Raw genomic sequence first — 21,513 nt, 5'->3', positions numbered from 1 at the left:
TGTCATCGTTGTTTGTTGATTGTCTCTAGATCTTGGTGAGCAAAATTGTTGTAAATTTCACCAATTCCTGCGACAGTTCAGGGATTTTGAACTAGCGCTTAGGTACCTGATCATATCAAGATAATATATATGAATATGGTTGTGGATTTTGGAGGATGTATGTTTAAGGTTTCCTCTCAGAAATGCCAAGGGAGTTACCCTGGAAAATAGTTTTGGGCCAATGGCTTTAAATAAATACAATCAGTACTTATTAGGTTACTTAATATTTTTGTTTAAAATTAGAGAGTGACACACTCAGGGAATCCTAAGTTCCACTTCAATCATTAGAGAGGTACAAATTCCCTTAAAAATGTATTGCAGGTATTTCACACTGAACAAGGACATGGACAAATTGTTGGAGACAGCCAACATAGGGCTTGATACATGTAGCTCATGGGTAGAGCAGCAGTACATTATTTCAGAGATTGCAGGTTCAGATCCCACTCCAGCCAATTTCTTTGTACACCCTGTATTGATATTATCCTATGACGTCTTGTTATTGTAATTGTGTACATTGTGTTTCTTGACCCGTTGCAGAAGGTGAACAGGGAACTGTTCAACACCATTCACAAGATGATGTACGAGCTGATAGACTGTCAGAAGCAGATTGTCTCAGGCACCCTCCCTGTAGATGAACTCAAGGATCTCAAGCAGCAGGTTACTTCTAAGATAGACTGTGGCAACAGGTAAAGCTAGATGAGACCTGTGACTCAGTCAATATTATATGTGTCTTTCCAACATAAACAACATGTTTATCCATCAAGGTGGTGGGGAAGTTGCAAGTACAGTTCCACATAGAATACTTTAAAGGGGCTTATATATTTGAGACTTCCAGACATAGTAAACATGTTTCTTACACAAGAAACAGTCCTCAACTATAGCACTGCTATACATTTGCCTAACACTGGTGCCAAGTCAGATTTAAGTCATCTGCATGTACTGATTTTCAATTTGTGTTTTACTTTTTTCCCTTTCATTGTTTCCCGTAGGGCCCTTGGTCTTGACCTGGTGATTCGGGACGAAGAGGGTGGTATACAGGATCCGTTCTCAGTCAGCACTGTGGCCCTGTTCAAACAACACGAGATGGCGACGCAAAGGATAGGCCAGCAGCAGAATGAAACGGTGAGTATTCCAGCACCTCAGATCTGTGTTTCACCCTCAGCCACTTTCTGGTATCCATCACTAACAAAGCTGTAGCATCTTTGTGTGGGGGCCTGATGTATAGTGGAATCTGGCAACCAGAATTAGATGCTGTTACTGCATGGGTGTCACGCTCACGCGCATGCTGCATGTGTTCTTAAAGACGTGGCGCACGCACATTTTGGTATTCCTATTTGTCGAAGGAACCCTGGAGTACGCGAGTACTCCCTGAGTGCAACTCGCGCAAGCCTTGAGCCACCGCAGAAAATGACTGCCGCCGGATTTGTCTATACAATGTAGTAGCAAAAACCTGTCTAAAGAGTTGCCATTACCTGTGTGGAACATTCGTGGACAGAGGTTTTCACGCTTTGGAGAAATTGACTAATTGATTCTGTCTCCTTCTCAAGCTTAATCTAGGAGTGCCCAAGAACATCAAGCAAGCCAATGTGTATTCCTACAATCTGTTTGTCAACCTGAAGAATGTCGTCTGCAGAATTGGTGAAGATTCAGATGTCTTGATGAGTCTGTATGATGTCAAGGAGCAAAGACACATCAGGTACAAGCCTGCTGGGTGTAACTTGTGTCATTAAATGTTTAGACTGTCACACTAAGGGAGCATCTTAAGGTGTATAGGTTCATTATTACATATCCCAAAAGTAACCTACTGAATTATTATCAAAAAGTTTACTTGGCTTACAGATCGTACTGGTACTAAACACCCTGTGAAATTATTCCGTCTGGCTTGCTATCATTTCTACTAAATGTAGGTGATTTCCAACGAGCAGCCAGTTGATCAAAAGGTTGTGCATAATTTACCACTGTTTCTTCAAAAAGTGTGTTATCAAGTGAGCTAAAACTTGTTAGGTTTTAAACATTTTTTGGATTTTGAGTAGTGTTATTATTGGAAACGAGCAAAATGTATGAAAAGCAAAGGATCCTATATTCCTTTAAAAGTTGGAACGTGGAACAACAAGTTGCTACAATGGAAGGTTCTGCCATTCCACTGAAGACACGGACCATTCCAGTGGAATGGCCCAAGCTCAGTAGTTGGTTGGTCTAGCTGGAAGACACGCAAGGTGCGTCCCATTGGACCATTCCCAATGTGAAGTGTGGTACATTGCCCATTTAGTAATCTTTGCCCATTTTCAAATGGAAAGAAGTATCCGTTGTCACTATCGATAAATACCTTCACTGTCGATGAGGTTTTCTTTGGTTGGAATGAAGTTTAATACTTGGTAATAGCTTGATACCAAATGTCATGTGTATAAAAGGTATGTGGTAAATGCTGCTGCAAGTCAATCATTGTGGAATAGTCTGATTAGGGAAATTCCCTATTGTGGTGAAAAAACAACATACCTTTGAGTAGTGGTATCCTCTTTGTTAGTGTATGTCATATCACTTACATTATTCAAGTGCTTTTTGTTCCAAGATGACATACTTTTGGCTGCTGTAAGCCATCCTTCTTGATTACTTCTTGAAACATATAATAATGTAAATGACATGAAGAATCATAGGCCTGCTGGAATAGTGTACAGTATATTAAAGCCAGCTGAATTGTATAAGATTTCTAAAAGGTTTTCACAAAATAACATGAAGAATGGAGAAAATGCCATTTGCAGTGTGAAAATCCTGCAGAATGGTTGTGGCAAAGATCCTCCAGTCTGCAAGAAGCCAATAGTACATTATTAAGGTGATAATAGTGTGATGGAGTAGTTGTATATGTGTGGTGTAAGACTGGTTAGGGGCCTGGCTGCTGATATTCGGCTCGGGCCATTAGCGGTTTTAAACATCACGTTTATAACTGCTCCATCTCACTATTATCTCCATTCATAAATACCTTTTAAACCTTATAAAGTCGAAAAGTTGACAAACTTCCAATATGTTTTTTTTTACTGCCATTTTACTCTGCATCCGGACTTTTCTGTGGTGTGTGCAGCATGTGCAGGCACCTCTCCTTACTATGCGCATGTGGCGCAGAGCACAGGTGCTAGCGACTGGTTTTGAACATCTTTGTTTAAACACTAACTGGTGCTTTCGGTGTTTTACCAACGGTTTAAAACCACCCACGTGACGGGCTCCAATAGCAGGCATGCAACTTTTCCTCGGATCCGCTGATTTCCATGTTGTTTACTTCTCATGAATGCCATTACAAATTTTAAAATACTGTACAAAGTCTTGTGTGGTTTGGAGTTTCCTCATTTTTTCTTGTAAATGTCTAAGGTATTTATGAACGTTATGTAAAATGTTCACGGCAATCAAGTCTTAGGTAAGGCAATAGTGGCTGGGTTCTTCATTTCCCAATCCTGCAAAATCCTCTCAATCCTGCTGGATTTGAAAGAATGTGCCATTGGGTTCCTGCACAGTGATACACTGTGGAGCTTTTAGGAAACTTCCTATCAATTCCATTTTATGAAGTTATTATTTCCCTGTTTCTACATTTTCTCTTTCAGCGAGAGTTTTGTTGCCAAATGGAGCAGCAAAGGCATCCCCCGGGACATCAGTCTCCTGTACAGCCTCAAGGCAATTTTCACGGTAAGAACGTAAAGCACATTTGCTAACCCTAGAGATCTTGTTGCATTGAGCAGTCAACATGAGTTGCATCAAGTGCCAATTCTGACATGGGTTGCGTTCTCGTGGGTCACTCTTCATGCTCTCAAGAGCAGGAAAATGTGTGCGCATTGCACTCGGGTCACATCTCTTGAACAGTTATGTTATAAAGCATGCACAACTATGGCAGCTGTGATAGCAGATAATAATTCTTCATAAAAAGAACGAAGTTTTTAATGTGTTTCAGAATTGTCCTTATATCAAACAAGAATTTACGAGAAAGGGCTTTTAACTTCAGAAATGTTTACCCTTTCACCATATTGAAAGCATGTGATTTCGCCGGGTGCAAGACTATACTCCCACTCTGAGCGAGGGTATACTCTCCTGTATCCCCGGGGCATACTCTTGCCATCTGTGCGCTCAGGAGGATACTCATGTTATCACGAATGACTCGCACAAAAGCAGCCAATGGGAGCTACATTGTAGTTGCATTGAACATTGTCACTGTTGTATCCTGGCTAGCAAGCTCTGAGTTTGAGGTTTTGACCTTATAGAACAGTTAGTATGATGGCTTTTGTTACACTGGGCAGGCATGGCAGTGACATTTTACAACTGTTGAATGTTGTTGAATGGAGTAGAATGTCTGGCCAATATATCAAGGGGGTTAACCAATACAAATTGACAATTTCACAGCAAAAGGTTTTTGGGACAATTATTTAAGAAATCAGCCAATAAGAAGATAAACCATTGTACTATTCAATTATTATTTACATTTTGTTTCATTTTGACTTTGCAAGAGTCATTGTGATGATTTCTCAACTTGTGTTTTTTTTTCCAAGGATCTTGGTGCGAAGGATCTACAGAGAGAGAAAGTGTTCCTAGTCTGCCAAATCATTAGAATAGGTGAGATATAGTCAGAATGAGTAATGTGCAATGTATGTGCACACTTTGGTGATTGGTTGGTTCAGTTGCTAGTTTTATCAGGATTAAATGCATTGTTCCCAAATGCTTGGGAAGAAGTTGGTGTGGTTTGACAATGGTGGATATAAGACTGAATAACGTTGTTGTATGGCAAGCTTTCTAGAAAATTCTTTGTACCCCTGTTTGAAAAATCCATGTTTTGTCTGCATGTGGCCATCATATTTGTCTCTGTCCCCACCCCTAGAGGAGTTTGAAACTTGGTTTTGTCTCCAGTTTTAGCTTTCAAGACTCCTGTGATTGGGGACTCTGGCTCAATATAGATCCCAGCCCCCCCCCCCCCCAGCCCGAAAACATGAAATCCTATGATAAGTAAAGTCTCAGATGTTTTCATTCGGTTTTGACATTAAAGGCTATTATTATGCTAAAACCAGAGATAAAGCTGATGCTCGAGACAAAGTCGACGTTTTTAAAAAACATATACCTTCCACCTTTTTATTTTGAACAAAATTTTTAGGTAAAATGGAGCTGAAAGAAGGAGACAATAACAAGAAGTATACCACAGGGTTGAGGCGGCCATTTGGTGTGTGTGCCATGAATATCAGTGATATACTGTCTGGTCGTGTGGACACCGATGAAGATAAACAACACTTCCTCCCATTCCAAGCGTAAGTCTGCTGAAGTTGCTTCATTGATCGTATTTGATAGTAGTATTGTGTGCACAAGTACGCCCTTGGTGATAGACCTGCAAAACAGATACAACATGTTTGTTCTCTTTCGGAAAGTTGCATTTATTCCAAGCAGTAATGGCATATCCAGCAGATATTTAAACGGACCTGAATGACATGATTGCTTAAGCAGTGTTATATTATTCGTACTCGGTACTTGTACTTGAGTACAACTCAAGTACTTTTTGAGAATACATTTATTTAGATATCAAAATACTCTGACTCGAATTTGATTCAAATTGGATTTGACTGTTCAAAATCGTACTCCATCATCAAAGTACTCGTACTCGAATATAAGGACTCTGGGAAAAATTGAGTAAGTTAGTTTTGAATGAAAAAACTCTCCTTACTTGGAGATGCACATGCTCCGTTTTATCAAAACTTACTGAATAATACTGAGCTGTGGAGAGGATCGATTTCCTTTGTGTTGGTCTTTGCGCAGACTGCATGTACATGCTTCATCTTTATGTACAATATGCGACCGGTGTCTGCGTGGAATCTCTCATAACTTGAGATTTTAATTGTTTTCACTTGAGTTCTCCATAAAGTACTCATACTCGTACTTGTACTCAGAGGTCCATGTACTTGGACTCGGCTTCACAAAATTTGTACTCGAAAGTCCAAATACTCGCACTCGGATACCTGTACTCGTTGTAAAGGGTGAAAGTACTGGGATGTGAGTGGTACTTGTTAGCGTGGTACTCGACAGTACTTTGTACTTGGTTAAAAGTACTCGACTACATCACTAGTATAAAGCTTCTCCTGAAAGTGCGTTTGGCCTTTTGTAATTGCAGGAGTACCGGGGAAGAGTCACTGGACAGTATGGTGCGCAAGGTGGTAGTCGCCAGGGAAATCAACCACAAGGGCCAAGGGATCTGGGTGGGCCTGAAGATGGTGCCAGGAGATGTCAAGCAGGTACTCATTCAGACTTGAGATCAAGTCTATAAAGCATTTACAGACATGTCTATGAGTAGTGGATTCAGCTGTCTCCATAAACACATGTGTAATAGCCAGCCGTAGCTTGCAAAGTGTGAATACAACCTTTTTAGATGTAATCTCAAGTCTGATACTTAAAAATGTCTACAAGCTCATTATCAAAATGATCAATAAAAGTTTTGATATACGTGTGGCTTACCTGTTTTGGTAGTGAGGTTGATGACTTTCATATGTACTTGCAGTAGATTTCTATTAGATTATTCTTGGTTTGTAAAGTGGTTTGTAAAGTGATTGGCTCTTTTTTTTTGACCTACAAGGTTTGGAAAGACTATCCACACCTGATGGACAGCAGAACGGCCATTGCCAAGAAGATGGGCTTCCCAGAGGTCATCATGCCAGGTCAAAATTGAATCTCTCAACTCAGTCAGTATAGGGCAGGTTTGATCAAGAATTGTGGTTAATCATACATGTAGTTGAACTGATGCATCCTTGACAGTGATGGTTATTGACTAGTCTTGTTACCTGTTGTCATCATTACCCACTGCTCAGTCCATGGGGGCTGGTGACGGCTAATCTCTCCCCCTCTCCCACTGTTGTGAAGGAAATGCACAGCATGTACATTACGCGTGCACCTGTCTTGTACATGCCGATGTGTTATTCCAGGTCAGTGGTTAAACGCAATCATTATTGTTATACCTCTGTCTTGAATACTGTATGTTCATTGGCCTGCAACGATCACGTGTTAAGTTTATAAGAAATCATGGCACACTCGCCTTGAGATATCACATACGTGATATCCCACAGGGAGTGTGCTATGACCCACGCTATTTTCACCATGTTTTCACACATGAGTGGGAGCAGCAAACTAGCAGACGATCAGCTGTTTCGAGCACACGACATGCATGTGAGTTGACGTTCGATTGCCATGATTGTTGTGCTTACTGCTGTTTGTTACTGTAATTTTTACATCAAAATCCAAAGAATCCAAGACGGAAGTGGAGGTATAACAAAACAATTGTTGACTGCTGTGATGTGGGATATGACGTTTTAAACACCTGAGGGGCGCATAGCACCCAAGGCCAAATTAGCTGTTATCAGGAGCCTTGGCTGGAGCATTTGTATGAGCAGAGTTTGACATTTAGAACCAGCCTTTATGGTGCTACTCGCACCAACTTCAATTTTGTTTTATTTCATCATACTTCAATAAAAGTTGTAATCAAGCCATTACAAGTCAATCACAAGTCGTCCAGTCTAAAGTCTCATGCTGTACAAAAGTACTATGGCACCGGCATTCCTCTTTCATTGTCCATCCCCTTAACCTGACTTGTGATTTGACTTCTGTTAACCTGTAATGACCTCTGAACTTTGACCTTTGTTACATACAGGCGATGTCCGCAATGATGTCTATGTGACTTTATTACAAGGGGAGTTTGATCGAGGCAACAAACCCAAGGCTAGGAATGTACAAGTCTCCATTGAGGTCTGCTCAAGTGATGGCTCGGTGCTAGAGGTGAAACAAATCAGAAATGTTCTTTATACCAATGTCCCAATATGCACTACTTCATCCATGACCCCATTCACAATACATTGTCCATAGCCTTAAATCATGGTTTGACATTTTTTCTATCAATTGAAACCGAGCACTGGACCACAAACATGTTCTATTAAAAAAACCTTTTGTACTGATGTGGAATCTCATTTCATAAGCATTTGTGTAATACGTTTTGGAAACGAAGTTTGTTGCACAAACATGAGCCCTCTTTGATCAATGCCATTGATGCTTTTGAATCAGGATGTTATCTACACAGCAGCAGGGGAACCTCCAAGCAGTAAATATCACTCTGTCGTGTACTACCAAATCAAGTCCCCCAAGTTTTATGAGACAGTCAAGGTAGGTTATGCATAGTGGTGGGATTACAAATCAGAATTGTTCTAATTCTGTTTGATTTGCACTTTACCAGTTTGGATTTTGGAAACAGGATGTTCGAAATCAACCGTGAAAAAATTAAGACTTCAATTTTTGTGTGACACAAGCTAAAGAGAACAACTAGAACATCCCATAATTTGCTCCACCGTCTCTGATTGTAACTATATTCACTTGCTAGTGGTCTTTTTGGTTCATAAATAGCCTGCCCATTTCTGGAGTGTTATTGTGAAAGCCCATACTAAAACAGACTCTTAACTAGCTTGCGGGCATTTTCACTAGCTCGCATGATCACTTGTGCTGAGCCCTATTTTCTGCACAGTTTTATGTGCAATTTTCAAATGTGGCAAGAAAAGTCTTCAGATTTCAAAATCGGATTGTGATTGCTTTTGATTGATTGGTCTGCAGGTTGCCATACCCATCGAGGAATTCTGCCAGCCAGACACTCATGTCAGGATAACATTCAAGCAGAGATCCTCCTCAGAAAGTAAGTATCTTGTTCTTTGCCTTTTAGCATTTTTTCAAGGTCAGTGAATGTTTGAATTAGCTGCATGGAGCTGCATACTTGGAGGGAGCTGAGGTGATCATTGGCGATATTGGGCTGGATGAGCTGATATAGACTTCATGGGAAAGATTCCCATATCTGGCCATCAGTAATTTTTCCCTTAAATGACCTATCAACCATTAAAAAGTGGTTATACAGTCGACTCTCATTATATATAGCACATTTATAAAGAGGTTCTGCTTATAAAGAGCAAATTCTGAAATCTCAGGTTCTCTTTGTGTTTCTTTGTTTCGCTGTCCTTTTATAACAACATTCCTGTTATAAAGAGGTAATTTGGCTAGTCCCATTGACCTTGTTATAACGAGAGTCGACTGTATGTCCTAAAAAGTCAAAATTAGCAGGGACAAATTTTGAAGTTTTACTGAGAAAACACTTGGACATTTTCAGACCAGTTCCATAGGGTTTGTGCACAGGGTGATAAGTGATGGCCAGATAAGGGAATCTTTCCGACTTCATGCATGTACTTCCCCAATGCTTACAAATACAGAGTTCGATAGACTCTTAACTACATCGCATCACTGGAAGACATTGAGATTTGAGCACAAGAAGAATAAATGATGCCTTGCCTGTATGCACGCACAAGTGTATTCTACTATTAGAGCTGTCATAAGTGATCAAAATCTAATGGTCATGCACAAAGTCCACTAGTAAAACGAGTGCTAATACATAGTAATATGACTGGATTGAAATGTTGCCATCAATTACAGCCAAAGACAGACAAGAGAAGCCATTTGGTGTGGCCTACCTCCGCCTGATGACAGACATAGGCACTACAATTGTCAATGGAGAGCATGAGCTGTTAGTGTATAAGGTAAAGAGGTGACTCTCAAATAGTCCACAGTTTGTCTTGGTGTTATTTAGAATTGTTTCCCTCATGAGATATTACTGGTTTTCAAATCTAAGATTGTCTTGCTTTATTTAATCTTTCTTTTGTGGCCATTTTAGCGTTGTAGTAGAGTCCTTTTCCAAGTCCGTAAAATTATACCAAAATATATATAGATGTGTTATAGGAATTAATCCTGCAGAACAAGGGAATATGATCTGAGCATTTGTGCTCATGTAATGATAGGTATGGATCTGTGCTAAAAATGTAGTATTTGCAAAGTGCTCTGATTTGAAATCTAATTCCTTTTAAAAGACAAGTATTTACAAAAGGACAAAGACTTAAATCTGAGTCCATTTGCATTTACTTCTACATTTTCAGCCTACATTTTCAGCCGTATCATACATGCGTCAGCTATCCATCCAAACATCCATATTCCTTCAAATGAAAAGTATTCAGTCCAAATATCCTTGATGCTGACATTAGTTGGGATTTACCCAGCAAAAAAATGACTTAAATCATCACATTGTATCCTTTGATTACTGTGAGCAGTCTTGATAAACATGTATACATCGGTGAAGGGCAAAACCTTATATTGATTTACATCACCCCGACGCAAATTCATCTGATGAATGATGTCACCGTTACATTACAAACTTGACAAGTAACCGTTGTAAACCAATGAATCATTTACCACGACAAGATTTGATGATAACGGTATCTGACCCCTCTCCACCCTAGTGTGACAAGCTCCAGGACGTGATTGGTACCCACTACCTGGACCTGCCCTCCACTAAGCAGGAGCTGGAACGCAAACACCAGCACCAGACTAGTAGTGGCAGCGGCGGCAGCTCAAGCAGCCTGGGCAGCACAGGTAGCCTTTTCCGCAGCAAGAGCTATGGTCTGAGCACCAAGGACTCGCTGCAGATTGCCACACTAGTCTGCTCTACCAAGCTGACACAGAACGGTGAGTGTAGGGGGCGGGTAAGGCAGGGGATGGGAGTGGGGTTAAAACCAGCACCAGACTAGTAGTGGCAGCGGTGGCAGCTCAAGCAGCTTGGGCAGCACAGGTAGCCTGATTCGCAGCAAGAGCTACAGTCTAAACTCTAATGACTCATTGCAGATTGCCACACTGGTCTGCTCTACCAAGCTGACACAGAACGTTGAGTGTAGGGGGCGGGTAAGGCAGGGATGGGAAGGGGGGTTGACACCAGCACCAGATTAGTAGTGGCAGCTGCAGTAGCTCCAGCAGCTTGGACAGCACAGGCAGCCTGATTCACAGCAAGAGCTACAGTCTAAACTCTAATGACTCATTGCAGATTGCACCACTGAACTACTCTACCAAGCTGACACAAACAGTTAATGGGGGGGGGGGAGCTTGAGGGAAGTGGAACCACTGGTTACCTTTAGCTGCCTGTTGTCAGCTGTTAAATGTTCCATGTCACTTTTACACTTGGGGAGTAAATGGTAACACATACGAAGCTGCAGTTGCCATTCGTCCAAAAGACGTACAAACCACTGAACCATATCACAGCTGACCTCAGCTGACTGCAGACAGTCTTGTAAAGCTTGGAAGTTCCTCTTTTTTTGAGACTTCAAAATTCCATGCTTGTGACTCCCAGTTGTTGTTTAACCATGGCATTGTCTTGATTAAGTTTTGAGTCTTAGAGAAGTAAACGGTGGCTGAGCTCAACCTTTGTCATTCCTCCAGAACCACTTTGGGATTTTGAAGGATTTTGGAATGTTAGAGTTGATTTTACAGGAGTATTGCTGAGGAGCATTTGCAACAGGAGTCCTCATTCTTTTTCTTTGGTATTTGATTTCTCACAGTTGATCTGCTGGGCTTGTTGAAGTGGAAATCTGATCGGAGTAACCTTCAGGCTAACCTGGAGTCTCTCATGAAAGTGGATGGAGAAGAAGTGGTCAAGGTTTGTCCATAAACTGTTTAAAACAAAACTGTGTTTGATTATCCTTTTATGCACCATTAATTTCAATACTTATGTGCATCTGAGTCCAAACATTGCCTCAATAGTGCACTCAGATATACAGTTTGAGAACGGTCAGTGCATTACTGTCCTTATGACCTCTGATGTGAGGTCAAGTTATTTTAAATATACTCTGCATGCACACATACTTAGCTAGGCCAACATGGAAGGCAGCATAGTCAAGGAGGCTATCAGCAATACAATTTCACCTGCTTTGAAGGCGTTACCTACCATCTGATCAAGTCTCCAGTCTAATTCAGACTTTCATTTTTGAAATTTGTATGATGTAAAAACATAATGATACTTTGCATGATGCACGGCATGGCATCAAGATTACATGTTTTCAATCAATGAACTTTCGAACCTCTAGGACCGATATACAAAGTTTCAAATTTCTTTTTGTTGTTGTATAGTTTCTTCAAGACACCCTGGACGCATTGTTCAGTATCTTAACAGAGTCGCCGCAGTCCAACGAATATGATGAACCAGTCTTCAATGCCTTGGTAAGTCCCAGTACACTCAAATTGTAAAATTCTTCCTTAGGAATCATTCCAATAATGATCTTAGAAAGGTCATGTCAAATTCCCTACAATTGACCAACTGTATCAGTTGCAGGATGCTTAACAAATGTCTGTCAAAATTGATGCAATGAAGCTTAGATATGCGTAAATATGAGGACAAGTCACTGGCCAGTCATGTTTTGTCTGTCAGCGCCCCCAATATCTACTAGCATGGTGTTGTGTATCATGTTTATTATCATATGCCGAGTCCCATGTGTCTAGAGACTTGACTAAAGTGATTTTGGACAGATATTCATATATGCTTCCAGCGAAATGTGCATAACCTTTCCATAGAGAGGGCCAATGATAGCTCACCTGTACCACTGAGGAAGCATCCATTATTAGAGAGGGGATGTCTTTGTGTAGATCAGTGTACTTTTCTCTCGTTGTTCGGAAGACTCTCATTAAAATTTTAAACTCAATGCTATAATTATAATAAAACTAGAAAATAACATATACCATTGTTTTCCAAATGAGAAAAACTAAAGGGTTCGGGTATAAGCTTTTCACGCCTAGAAGAATGGGAATGCTCCTTGCCCCATTCCCATTTACCACGCACAAAACATGTGTACACGTGTATGCAATAGATGCATATGAAAGGTGTAACATGAATATTTATAGTCTCTTGAATCGTAACCATCCAAATCTGGTACCGTCCCTGCATAAGTGCCATATCGCATGCTACATGTACCGTGGGACAGTTTCTGTCCATATCGCTGCGCAGTTTGTAGTGGGTAAACAAAACCTGGCCAATTACTGACTTGATTTCAAGTCGAAGATATGCCATGTTCCCAATGTAACAAGAACCCTGCTGTCTTATGCTTGTCATCAGATCTTCATCATTGGGCTGATAGCAGACCGCAAGTACCAGCAATTTAGACCCGTCCTGGATGCATACATTAAGGAGCATTACAGCGTCACTTTTGCAGATGTGTAAGTAATGCATGTCTTGTTTGTTTGTGCCTCCATTAGATGGATTCTGCATTTCTGTTTGTCAGTCTAAATGTTGGGGTGTCTGTCTGTCCAACTGGCTTAAAGTCAGTCATTGTGTTTTCATCATTTAGAGCTTTCTCCAAATTCAGTTTTACCTTTCCCATTTGCCTGGTTGCATCAAGTTTTTAATATCATGACTTTGGGCGTGATCCCTTCACCACCGGTCACCAGGCACATACAAATTCATTGCTCGTGACTAGCAACACATAGAACAAAGACATTGACAAGTTGGGAGACATTCAATATAGGGCTGGATACATTTAATTTAGTTGCCAGAGTACCGGAGCGGTGTTCTGGAAGTTGCAGGTTCAAATCCAGCTCGAGTCAAGTATCTTCTTCCACCTAACAACTAGTCAGTCATTCTTTGTAGTTAATTTGATGGTATGCAATTTGGTGATATACAACCTTTTCCGAATCTGCTTAAGCCACAATTGTTTGTGTTTTTCAGCAAACTCATGAGAGTTTTCAAGAACTACTTGGACAATGCTGGAGAGAAGGGAATGCAGGATCAGTTGCTGAAAACAATGAAAGCGATGGAGTACATCTTCAGATTCATCATGAAATCAAGGATGCTGTTCACTGCGTAAGTTGCTGATGAACAGGGGGTTCATGGGTAGGAGATGGAAGATAAGCAGGTAGGGATGGGGAAAAGTTTGGGTTTTGAAAATGCTTCAGGCAATGGAGTATATTTTCAGATTCATCATGAAATCAAGGATGCTCTTAACTGCATAAGTGTCTGGGATGAAGGGATTTGGGTTAAGATAGGCAAGTGGGGACAGAAGTAAGACACAGGGTAGTCAGTGCTGAATATAGATTTTTGACAAGTTTCTGGACTGACTGGAAGCAGTGAGGGACTTTAGATCATCATAAACCAACTCTGATGGCAGTGCCTCAAACTGCCCATCAAAGGGCTGATACATGACCCATATGCAATATGTTGACATTCCCAAACCTTGGCCTTGTCTTTGGCTTTGTCTTTGGCTTCTGTATCAAAAATCGTTACTCCATGATTGTCCACAGTCTTCTTGAGGGATATCAAAAGCTTCATTCAGATTTCCTTAACCCTAACCGCCTGGGCCCTTTTGGATAGGAACCATCTCCTCAATCATTCAAAATCCTCCAATTGCCACCATGTAAGAATTAGATACAGCCTCAATCCGCCCAAACCGCCTGGTTGACTTTGGAGGGTTGAAGCCAAAGCTGTATTTTCATTTTTGGAAATTCAATGCATAAAGGCCGGTTTATACTTCATGTGAATGCCAATGCGCTGCGAATTTGACATGAAACATTCGATGCGAAATTCGCCAGAGTTAAAACGTGTTAAATTTTTGCGAATTCGCAGCGCGAAACTTGCCCTGACGTCACATATTCACGTTTGCATTTGAGTATGAACCGGCCTTAAGAAAAGTTAATATTAAGCCCATCACAAGTCATATCACAAGTGAATCAAAGGTCAAATCGCAAGTCTTGACCACTAACGGGATGACCCAGCACACGAGCATGCCTTTGTCACAGTTCATTTCAATATCTTGTTACTTGACTTGAGACTGAATCACTCCTGAGAGATTGTGAGGACTTGACTCCAAAGTGTGGCTGACGTATCATGAGTGCGTTTGATTTCTGTGCAGGTTGCATGGTGATAATACTGACAGGAACCAATTTGAAGCCCTTCTGAAGGATGTGTTCCTGTCTCTCAAATGGCTCATGACCTACACGTCTGACAACGTCCTTCTGTGCCAGGTAACATTTGATTCTCTCAAGTTTCCTTGCAGTATTTCATCAACTCACTCAACAAATTGTTTTTTAGTGTTTTTTTTTGTTGCTTTTCTTTTCTATTCTGGACTCTATTCTGTACATTTCCAAGGCAGTTTCCAAAAACAATGATAACGTGCCTGCCAATCAGGGTATTAATCATTGAATTGATCTAGATAAGTTGCCTCATTAAAATAAGGAGTTTTAACATCACTGCTATCAACGCTATATTTTAAAGAAGAAAGGGTATATGGTGCAAATCGAGGACACGCACGTGAAACATCATTTCATACTTTCACCAAATCGAGGATGTCCTCGATTAGAAAATCTTTACAAAACCAATGGGAGCTGTTGTAAAAAAGTTAAGGTGTGAAGAAAAGATGGATGATGAGGAACAATAGGAAATCCTTGGTATATTTTGGTATGTGTGTGTGGGTGGGCCGTCACTGCGCTTTTGGGAAGTTTTTTATTATTAGGCAAATTAGGACCTAGTTATGGGGACTTGCTGCTGTCCCCACAGTGTCTTCGGTCCCCAAGTACCATGGGACAAGTCATCACAACTACGGAACAAGTATGTGTGTGTTCACAAGTTGTTCACGAGTTGGTGGCAAAGCCGCCCCCCCCCCCATGTTAATTAATTGGTCACTAACTCAAGGAAAATAATTACACCTCTCTTCTTCTCAGCACACACCATTAGAACTGTTCCTGCGCATAATCCAAATGTAATCTAAAGAATTGTGGAACTTTTCTAACCATCTTTTCCCAGGGAGCTGCTATGAAGTACTTGCCCTCAACACTGACTGATACCTTGACCATGCTGGATCCAGAGGAGCTGGCTGTACTAGTCAAGGATTTCCTTGCCAGTTTGCCTGCCGACCGTCTGGTCAAGCAGAAGATGGATTGCATCAGGGACATTGTGCACAGCGATCTCTTCAAACTCAGACGTGAGTTATGCCCTTTTGAGAAGATTTAAATGGGGGAGAGTGTTGTTGAATGGTTAGCTTTCGTCAAATTGATTCAGTGGTCAAGGGTTTGATTCCAGCTGCTTGTCATATGTTTGTGCCAGAATTGGTGCACAGTGATCTCATCAAACTCCGACATGAGTTTTGTTCCTCAGGGGATTGAAATCGGTGAATTATAGTGAAGGAGTGTGCCTCTTGGTTGGGGTCATGACTCCTGATTAGAAGGGCAGGGGTTCAATACCATGTGTTGGTTGTTCAGAAGCTGGACTGCTACAGGGACGTTAAGCACAGTGATCTTTTTACACTCAGATGTGAGTTTGCCATTGAATTTGCCATTTGAAAGGCTCAGCATTGTTTATCATTTCTCTATAAAGCTTGGGCAAATCCAAGACCACTGTAAGTTTGTGATAAATCTCAATTATTCTTCCTCCGTGGTGAGATTCAGACCCGTCAGAATTCACCATGAAGTTTGCAATGGGTTTATGAATTCCGGGTAGAACCCAGCAACTTTTATCTAAGCATGGATGTCTTAAGGGAAAGCAGTCACTTGCCGCCGCCCCCTTCACCAGAAAAGGGAAAACAAGGGGTACAAAGTTGGTTGAAATCAGTACTGTTAATGTTTGACATTTTGAACAGTAGAAACTGCTGGAAAACAGCCTTAAACTCTGCTGTGTACATACATATATACACTTTTTGCACAGTACCTCCCAAGTGACATCCAGCACATCTCTCAGCTCTCAAAGCACACTACTTCAGTTTAGCTTGTATCACTACGGCATAATTTCTCTTCCTCAAATTGTACATTGGTATTTGGTATTTGGTATTTGTTCTTGTTTGTTCTACTCTTACCATAGCACCATGAGCTCCTACCTTTAGATGGGTTTGGGAGCATAATAAATGCTTACTATTATAGGCAGTGGGCACTGAATATGCAACCTCACTAGTCACCTCTCTCATGTAGGTGTTACTGACTTTTCCTACGTCTTGTTTCCTCCCAGACTGCCGAGTAATACTGGTTCCCATGGTAACACAGTTCCTCAAGAGTCTGCTGACTAAGAAAGAAGACATGCGATTGGTTGCTGACGTCCTGAGTGAAATCCTGGACACCCTGTGGAGGAAAGATATGGTGAGTGCCATATGCCCTCCTTGAATTAACAGTGGATAGCACTCCATGACCACTCCTGAGTCATCCAGTGGACAAGATAACACTGACTGTATACACTGGTTCCTGCACACTTGGTGTGATGGGGCAGAGTAGACATGACTTCATTTATTCTGAATAGTCACAAGCCTGTAGCTTCTATGTGTGAGTATCAGGTGTAGGCCTACAGTGTTCTACCTAACTATCTCTTAACCTTCGTTGACAGGATACTTGTGTACGGAGTCCAATGACTGGTCATTATGACATCACACATGCGGGTTGTCATCAGGCAAACCAGCCATCATATTATGTCTCACAATTATGTAGTATAGAATGGAGTGATTTGCTTTTTTCATATAAGCAAGTTTGCACAACGTGAAAGTGTGACTGTGTTTATTTTTAATTTGTTTTGTATTTTTTGTCAATTAGGGACCAACCCATGGAGACATTTCAGAGGTGATGCACACGTTACTTCGAACCGTCATACAGTCAATCATCTTCATGTACATCGAGAATGATGATACGCTCATTGTAAGTTCCTTTGACTCTTTTTATGCAAAACACAACAACCCACGTTGGACTTATCTGAGCCACCTACGTAGATATCACACTTAATATACGACATAATGGAGCCGTAATATACAATATTTAGGTTGAAAACCTGATTCTCTTGCTAGAGTTGCTGCTTAATCAAACCTTTTTCCTTTTGCATCTCTGAAGGGGAAGTTTGTCAGTTGTATCATCTCCATCTTGAATCAGATGACTGAGTTCCACTACCAGGAGTACATCAACTCCTTCCCCACTAGGACAGACCTGCTAGATTTCCTGATGGAGATCTTCATGGTCTTCCGTGATCTTGTCTCCAAGAACATCTACCCGCCTGACTGGGCTACCATGATTGTCCAGCAGAACAGGTTAGGCAGTCAGGACTTGGATCCAGACACATTTTTTCCAAAGACTTTTTTGAAGAATTTTAGGCAATCCAGATTCATGATATGTTTTGAGTAGGGTGACTATATCAGGGTTTTCCATAAATGGATATTTGAGGAAGAAAAAATTGGACATTTTAAAACTGATTTTTAATCTTGTCTAAAGATTTGAGACTCTTTTGTTGTCTAAAGACCAGTTGCAAATTTCAATATTTTCCTGGGAAAAACTTGTCCTCATAATGATGTAGGTAATGCTAATGTAGATGGTGTGTTTGAGTCTAGCCATTTTGATTGTGGTGCGTGTGTCCTTCGACACCCTGCTATTTGGATTATTATCTGACATTGTTTTTGTGTCATGAATGTCCTGTACCCATAGTGTCATCCTGTTAGCCATGAAGCAGTTTGCCCGTGTCTTACATCGTTCCTTTGTCCGCGTCGATGAGTTTGAGTCCCAGCTCTGGAATAACTTCTTCCATCTTGCAGTGGCCTTCGTGACGCAGGAATCGCTGCAGCTGGAAAACTTCAGTTCTGCCAAAAGGAACAAGATCTTGGAAAGGTTTGTCTCCAGAACACAACAGAATCTCTCATTTTTGTGGGTTTTTTGGTATCATTAAATGGTTTACAGAAATAAAAGGAGGAACAAATTCTACAAATGGTTCTGAAATAAAGACAAATGTTTTGTGGGATTTTTGTGTTCCAGTAATTTAACAAGATTTAGATTGTGCCCTCACCCACAAAAAAATATCTGTCTCTCTCTCAATGTGACGTCATTGACAAAATCAGATGTAGCTTCTCTGCCTCTGCAGACACAAACACAATGAGTTTTGTACAAGGCTCTGGACATTATGGTGGGCAAACTTACCGATGAGGTCACATTGAAAAAAATAGGTGTATTTCGTGGGCAGGAGCACTAGAAATATTGTTTGTCTGGCCCAAGTTCTATATATCACTGAAACACACAAATCCTGTCAAATCTTCCATATTCATGTATTAATCTTGTTTTGCAATCATTTGCAGATGTTTTGTGTTTCTTTTTCTGTAAACCTTTAAGAAGTTGGGTGGATTGTTTGTTTGACTCGTTAGGGGAGAATGCAAAATTAAACAGGCGGTAACTCCCATTTACCTCGAGGATTAACAGGGTTTTGTGGGATGCCTCAGGGTAAATGCTAGAGTTACCCCTTTAATTTTGCATTCTTCCCTTAATTCACTGGGCTTTTGTGGTGCTGTGTTGGAATCAAGTTATCACAAATTGCAGCTCTAGTCGAATATCAATGTAATGGTTCGAGTTATCTAGCATACTGATCTTTCTGGACAAACTTGATAGATGATTTAGCTAGTTACAACCACATACCCTGTTATCCCTACTGAAAAGGCACCGAACTGGCAAATAGTCATTCTATTGGGAGATGGGTGTCTGGGGGAAAAAAGAGTAAGTGGCCTTGTCTGTACCAACAAATGCAAACAGGAGGTTGCTGTAGGGAACTTAATCAGTAAGGCGTAATATACATTGTACTAAATACACTGTTCTGGCATCTACCTTTGGCAGATATGGTGACATGCGTCGGGAGGTAGGCTTTGCCATCATTCGTACCATGTGGAACTACCTGGGCAAGAACAAGATCCGTTTCATCCCTGAGATGGTAGGACCATTCCTGGAGGTCACCTTGGTACCTGAGACGGAGCTCCGTAAAGCCACGCTCCCTATCTTCTTTGACATGATGCAGTGCGAGTGCAACATCCGCGGCAACTTCAAGGAGGTAAGACAGGGTTTATTTCCCGCACTGGAGAAGAGGTTTCATTTTTGTGTGTAATTACTCAGCAGAGTTGTCATCCAGCCAAATACATGACAATCAAAAATAAAGTCACATCTGACAGAGGATAAGCAATAACGAGCGAGTGCCTCGGTCAGAGTTCATTCACTTGACTTGGAACTCAGTGACCTCGTATTGACTTGTGAATGACTTGATTACAACTCTGGTGAGAGATGGGAAAGAGTTTCAGTTTTATTGGTTCTTGCACACATAACATTGCTAATAAGGAAGAAGCTGAACTGAAATGACAGGCGGGATATCTGGATGTGATTAGTCCCTATACCACCCAAACGGCCCTACCCATTGTACTGCCTGATACCGCCCAAGCACGTCCTATGAATTCATCAAATACAATGTACTACAATGTAGTACTGGTGCGTGCCAATTGGCGAAAACACGTCCAAGCATTGGTAGAAGTTAAGGTGCTTGTAAAAAAAGTTCATTACTTCAAATATTATCTTATTTTCCACATTGAACTTCATGATTAAGACAAATAAGTCAGTTATGTTATGCAGAATATGTGTTCAAATAGAAAGATTTTAGGCTTCTTTTTGCCCTGCTGGCATCCTGACATGTCAAAAACAATAACAAGAAGTTCTTTAATAACTGTATTATTTTCTCAATTTGTAGTTTGAGCGTGAGATCATTAGTCAGCTAGATGCACTAGTTGAAGGTGGTCATGGTGATGAACAATACAGGGAACTCTTTGGACAGATGTAAGTAAAACACAAAACTCCTCATTTTGACTAGTATTAATCCATGTATTAATCCTAACAGAACTCAACCCATCAAACCCCAACGGCATGTTTTGTTGGAATCTGTCAGGATGGGTACAGTACCCCTAAACTGACAGTCTTTTACAATGGGTTGGCACACCTCCAGAATCAAAGTCAGAAATATGTGTGTGCGGTTTTCCCATATGGTGTTGGAATTTGCCAGGATTTGTATGGTTCCTAGTAAATCATGCTAGGGAGTTAGGGTTAACGAGTAAATAAACAAAGACGTTATTGTGTGCTCTTTTTTTAATTGTCACTGGCTTTTTTGTAGCCACGTTATTACTATCTGTTTATTGTTGGATATATTTTGGTTCAGGATCGGTGAATACTGCAAGCAGAACACGACCAGGTTTGGAAACGAGGGGCTGACTTTCATCAAAGTGGTGCAAGACCTGATGGGTCGGCTGTTGGAATACCGTGACGTAATCCATGATGAGAGCAAAGAGAATAGGATGAGTTGCACTGTCAACCTGCTGGTAATGTTAAACCCTTAACACGGCCACAGAGCTCTCTCACTTAGATAAAGAGTCTGAGCACAGCCAGATAGTCATTGTCCTTATGCGCTCTCATGTATGGGTCAGTGTAATTGCAATATGCACATGTGCTCAATGGTCGTTGAATTGGAATGAATGCGCACTTAAAGCTATAGTCCATCATTTGTAATTTGTGCATTTTGTTCGTTTGAAGCAACAAAAGGGTTCAAAATCTAATGAAGGATACTGAACAAATAACCTGATGAAGTTTCAGCTAAGCTTCAGCTGTACATATCGAGAAAAACAGCATTCTAAGATCTCAATTTCAAATCAAAAGTTACTGAATCATGTTTTGAATTGTTTTGAATTGCAGCCATACGCGACGTAGCGCACTGATCCGACGAATTACAACAATCGTTCCAATACTTGTGCGCGCTGCGCTGAATAACAAAACGAACTACTAATTTAAATTTTCCTACGGTGCTTCTTAAGAATCACCGTTGGAAATGCC

At 40.9% G+C, this 21,513-nt stretch overlaps 1 protein-coding gene across 2 annotated transcripts in view; it reads left to right on the top strand.

Annotated features, from left to right (window-relative positions):
• LOC119735509 (dedicator of cytokinesis protein 1-like) overlaps positions 1-21,513 on the top strand; it is a 73,446-nt gene that overhangs the window by 14,667 nt on the left and 37,266 nt on the right. For both annotated transcript variants that reach the window (XM_038209224.1, XM_038209235.1), the window contains exons 7-32: positions 577-725; positions 1,029-1,161; positions 1,587-1,735; positions 3,630-3,711; positions 4,566-4,629; positions 5,162-5,312; positions 6,167-6,287; positions 6,626-6,707; positions 7,694-7,818; positions 8,101-8,199; positions 8,641-8,719; positions 9,505-9,608; positions 10,362-10,587; positions 11,451-11,548; positions 12,019-12,108; positions 12,998-13,098; positions 13,607-13,741; positions 14,787-14,898; positions 15,677-15,854; positions 16,871-16,998; positions 17,443-17,544; positions 17,734-17,927; positions 18,319-18,498; positions 19,489-19,699; positions 20,384-20,469; positions 20,846-21,005. In XM_038209224.1, coding sequence (XP_038065152.1) covers positions 577-725; positions 1,029-1,161; positions 1,587-1,735; positions 3,630-3,711; positions 4,566-4,629; positions 5,162-5,312; positions 6,167-6,287; positions 6,626-6,707; positions 7,694-7,818; positions 8,101-8,199; positions 8,641-8,719; positions 9,505-9,608; positions 10,362-10,587; positions 11,451-11,548; positions 12,019-12,108; positions 12,998-13,098; positions 13,607-13,741; positions 14,787-14,898; positions 15,677-15,854; positions 16,871-16,998; positions 17,443-17,544; positions 17,734-17,927; positions 18,319-18,498; positions 19,489-19,699; positions 20,384-20,469; positions 20,846-21,005 — 3,339 coding nt within the window. The remainder of the gene's footprint in view (positions 1-576; positions 726-1,028; positions 1,162-1,586; positions 1,736-3,629; positions 3,712-4,565; positions 4,630-5,161; positions 5,313-6,166; positions 6,288-6,625; positions 6,708-7,693; positions 7,819-8,100; positions 8,200-8,640; positions 8,720-9,504; positions 9,609-10,361; positions 10,588-11,450; positions 11,549-12,018; positions 12,109-12,997; positions 13,099-13,606; positions 13,742-14,786; positions 14,899-15,676; positions 15,855-16,870; positions 16,999-17,442; positions 17,545-17,733; positions 17,928-18,318; positions 18,499-19,488; positions 19,700-20,383; positions 20,470-20,845; positions 21,006-21,513) is intronic.

The sequence above is a fragment of the Patiria miniata genome, unplaced genomic scaffold, assembly GCF_015706575.1.
Source record: "Patiria miniata isolate m_02_andy unplaced genomic scaffold, ASM1570657v1 HiC_scaffold_10, whole genome shotgun sequence".
NCBI lineage: Eukaryota > Metazoa > Echinodermata > Asteroidea > Valvatida > Asterinidae > Patiria > Patiria miniata.
This window is presented reverse-complemented; position numbering and strand designations above follow the sequence as displayed.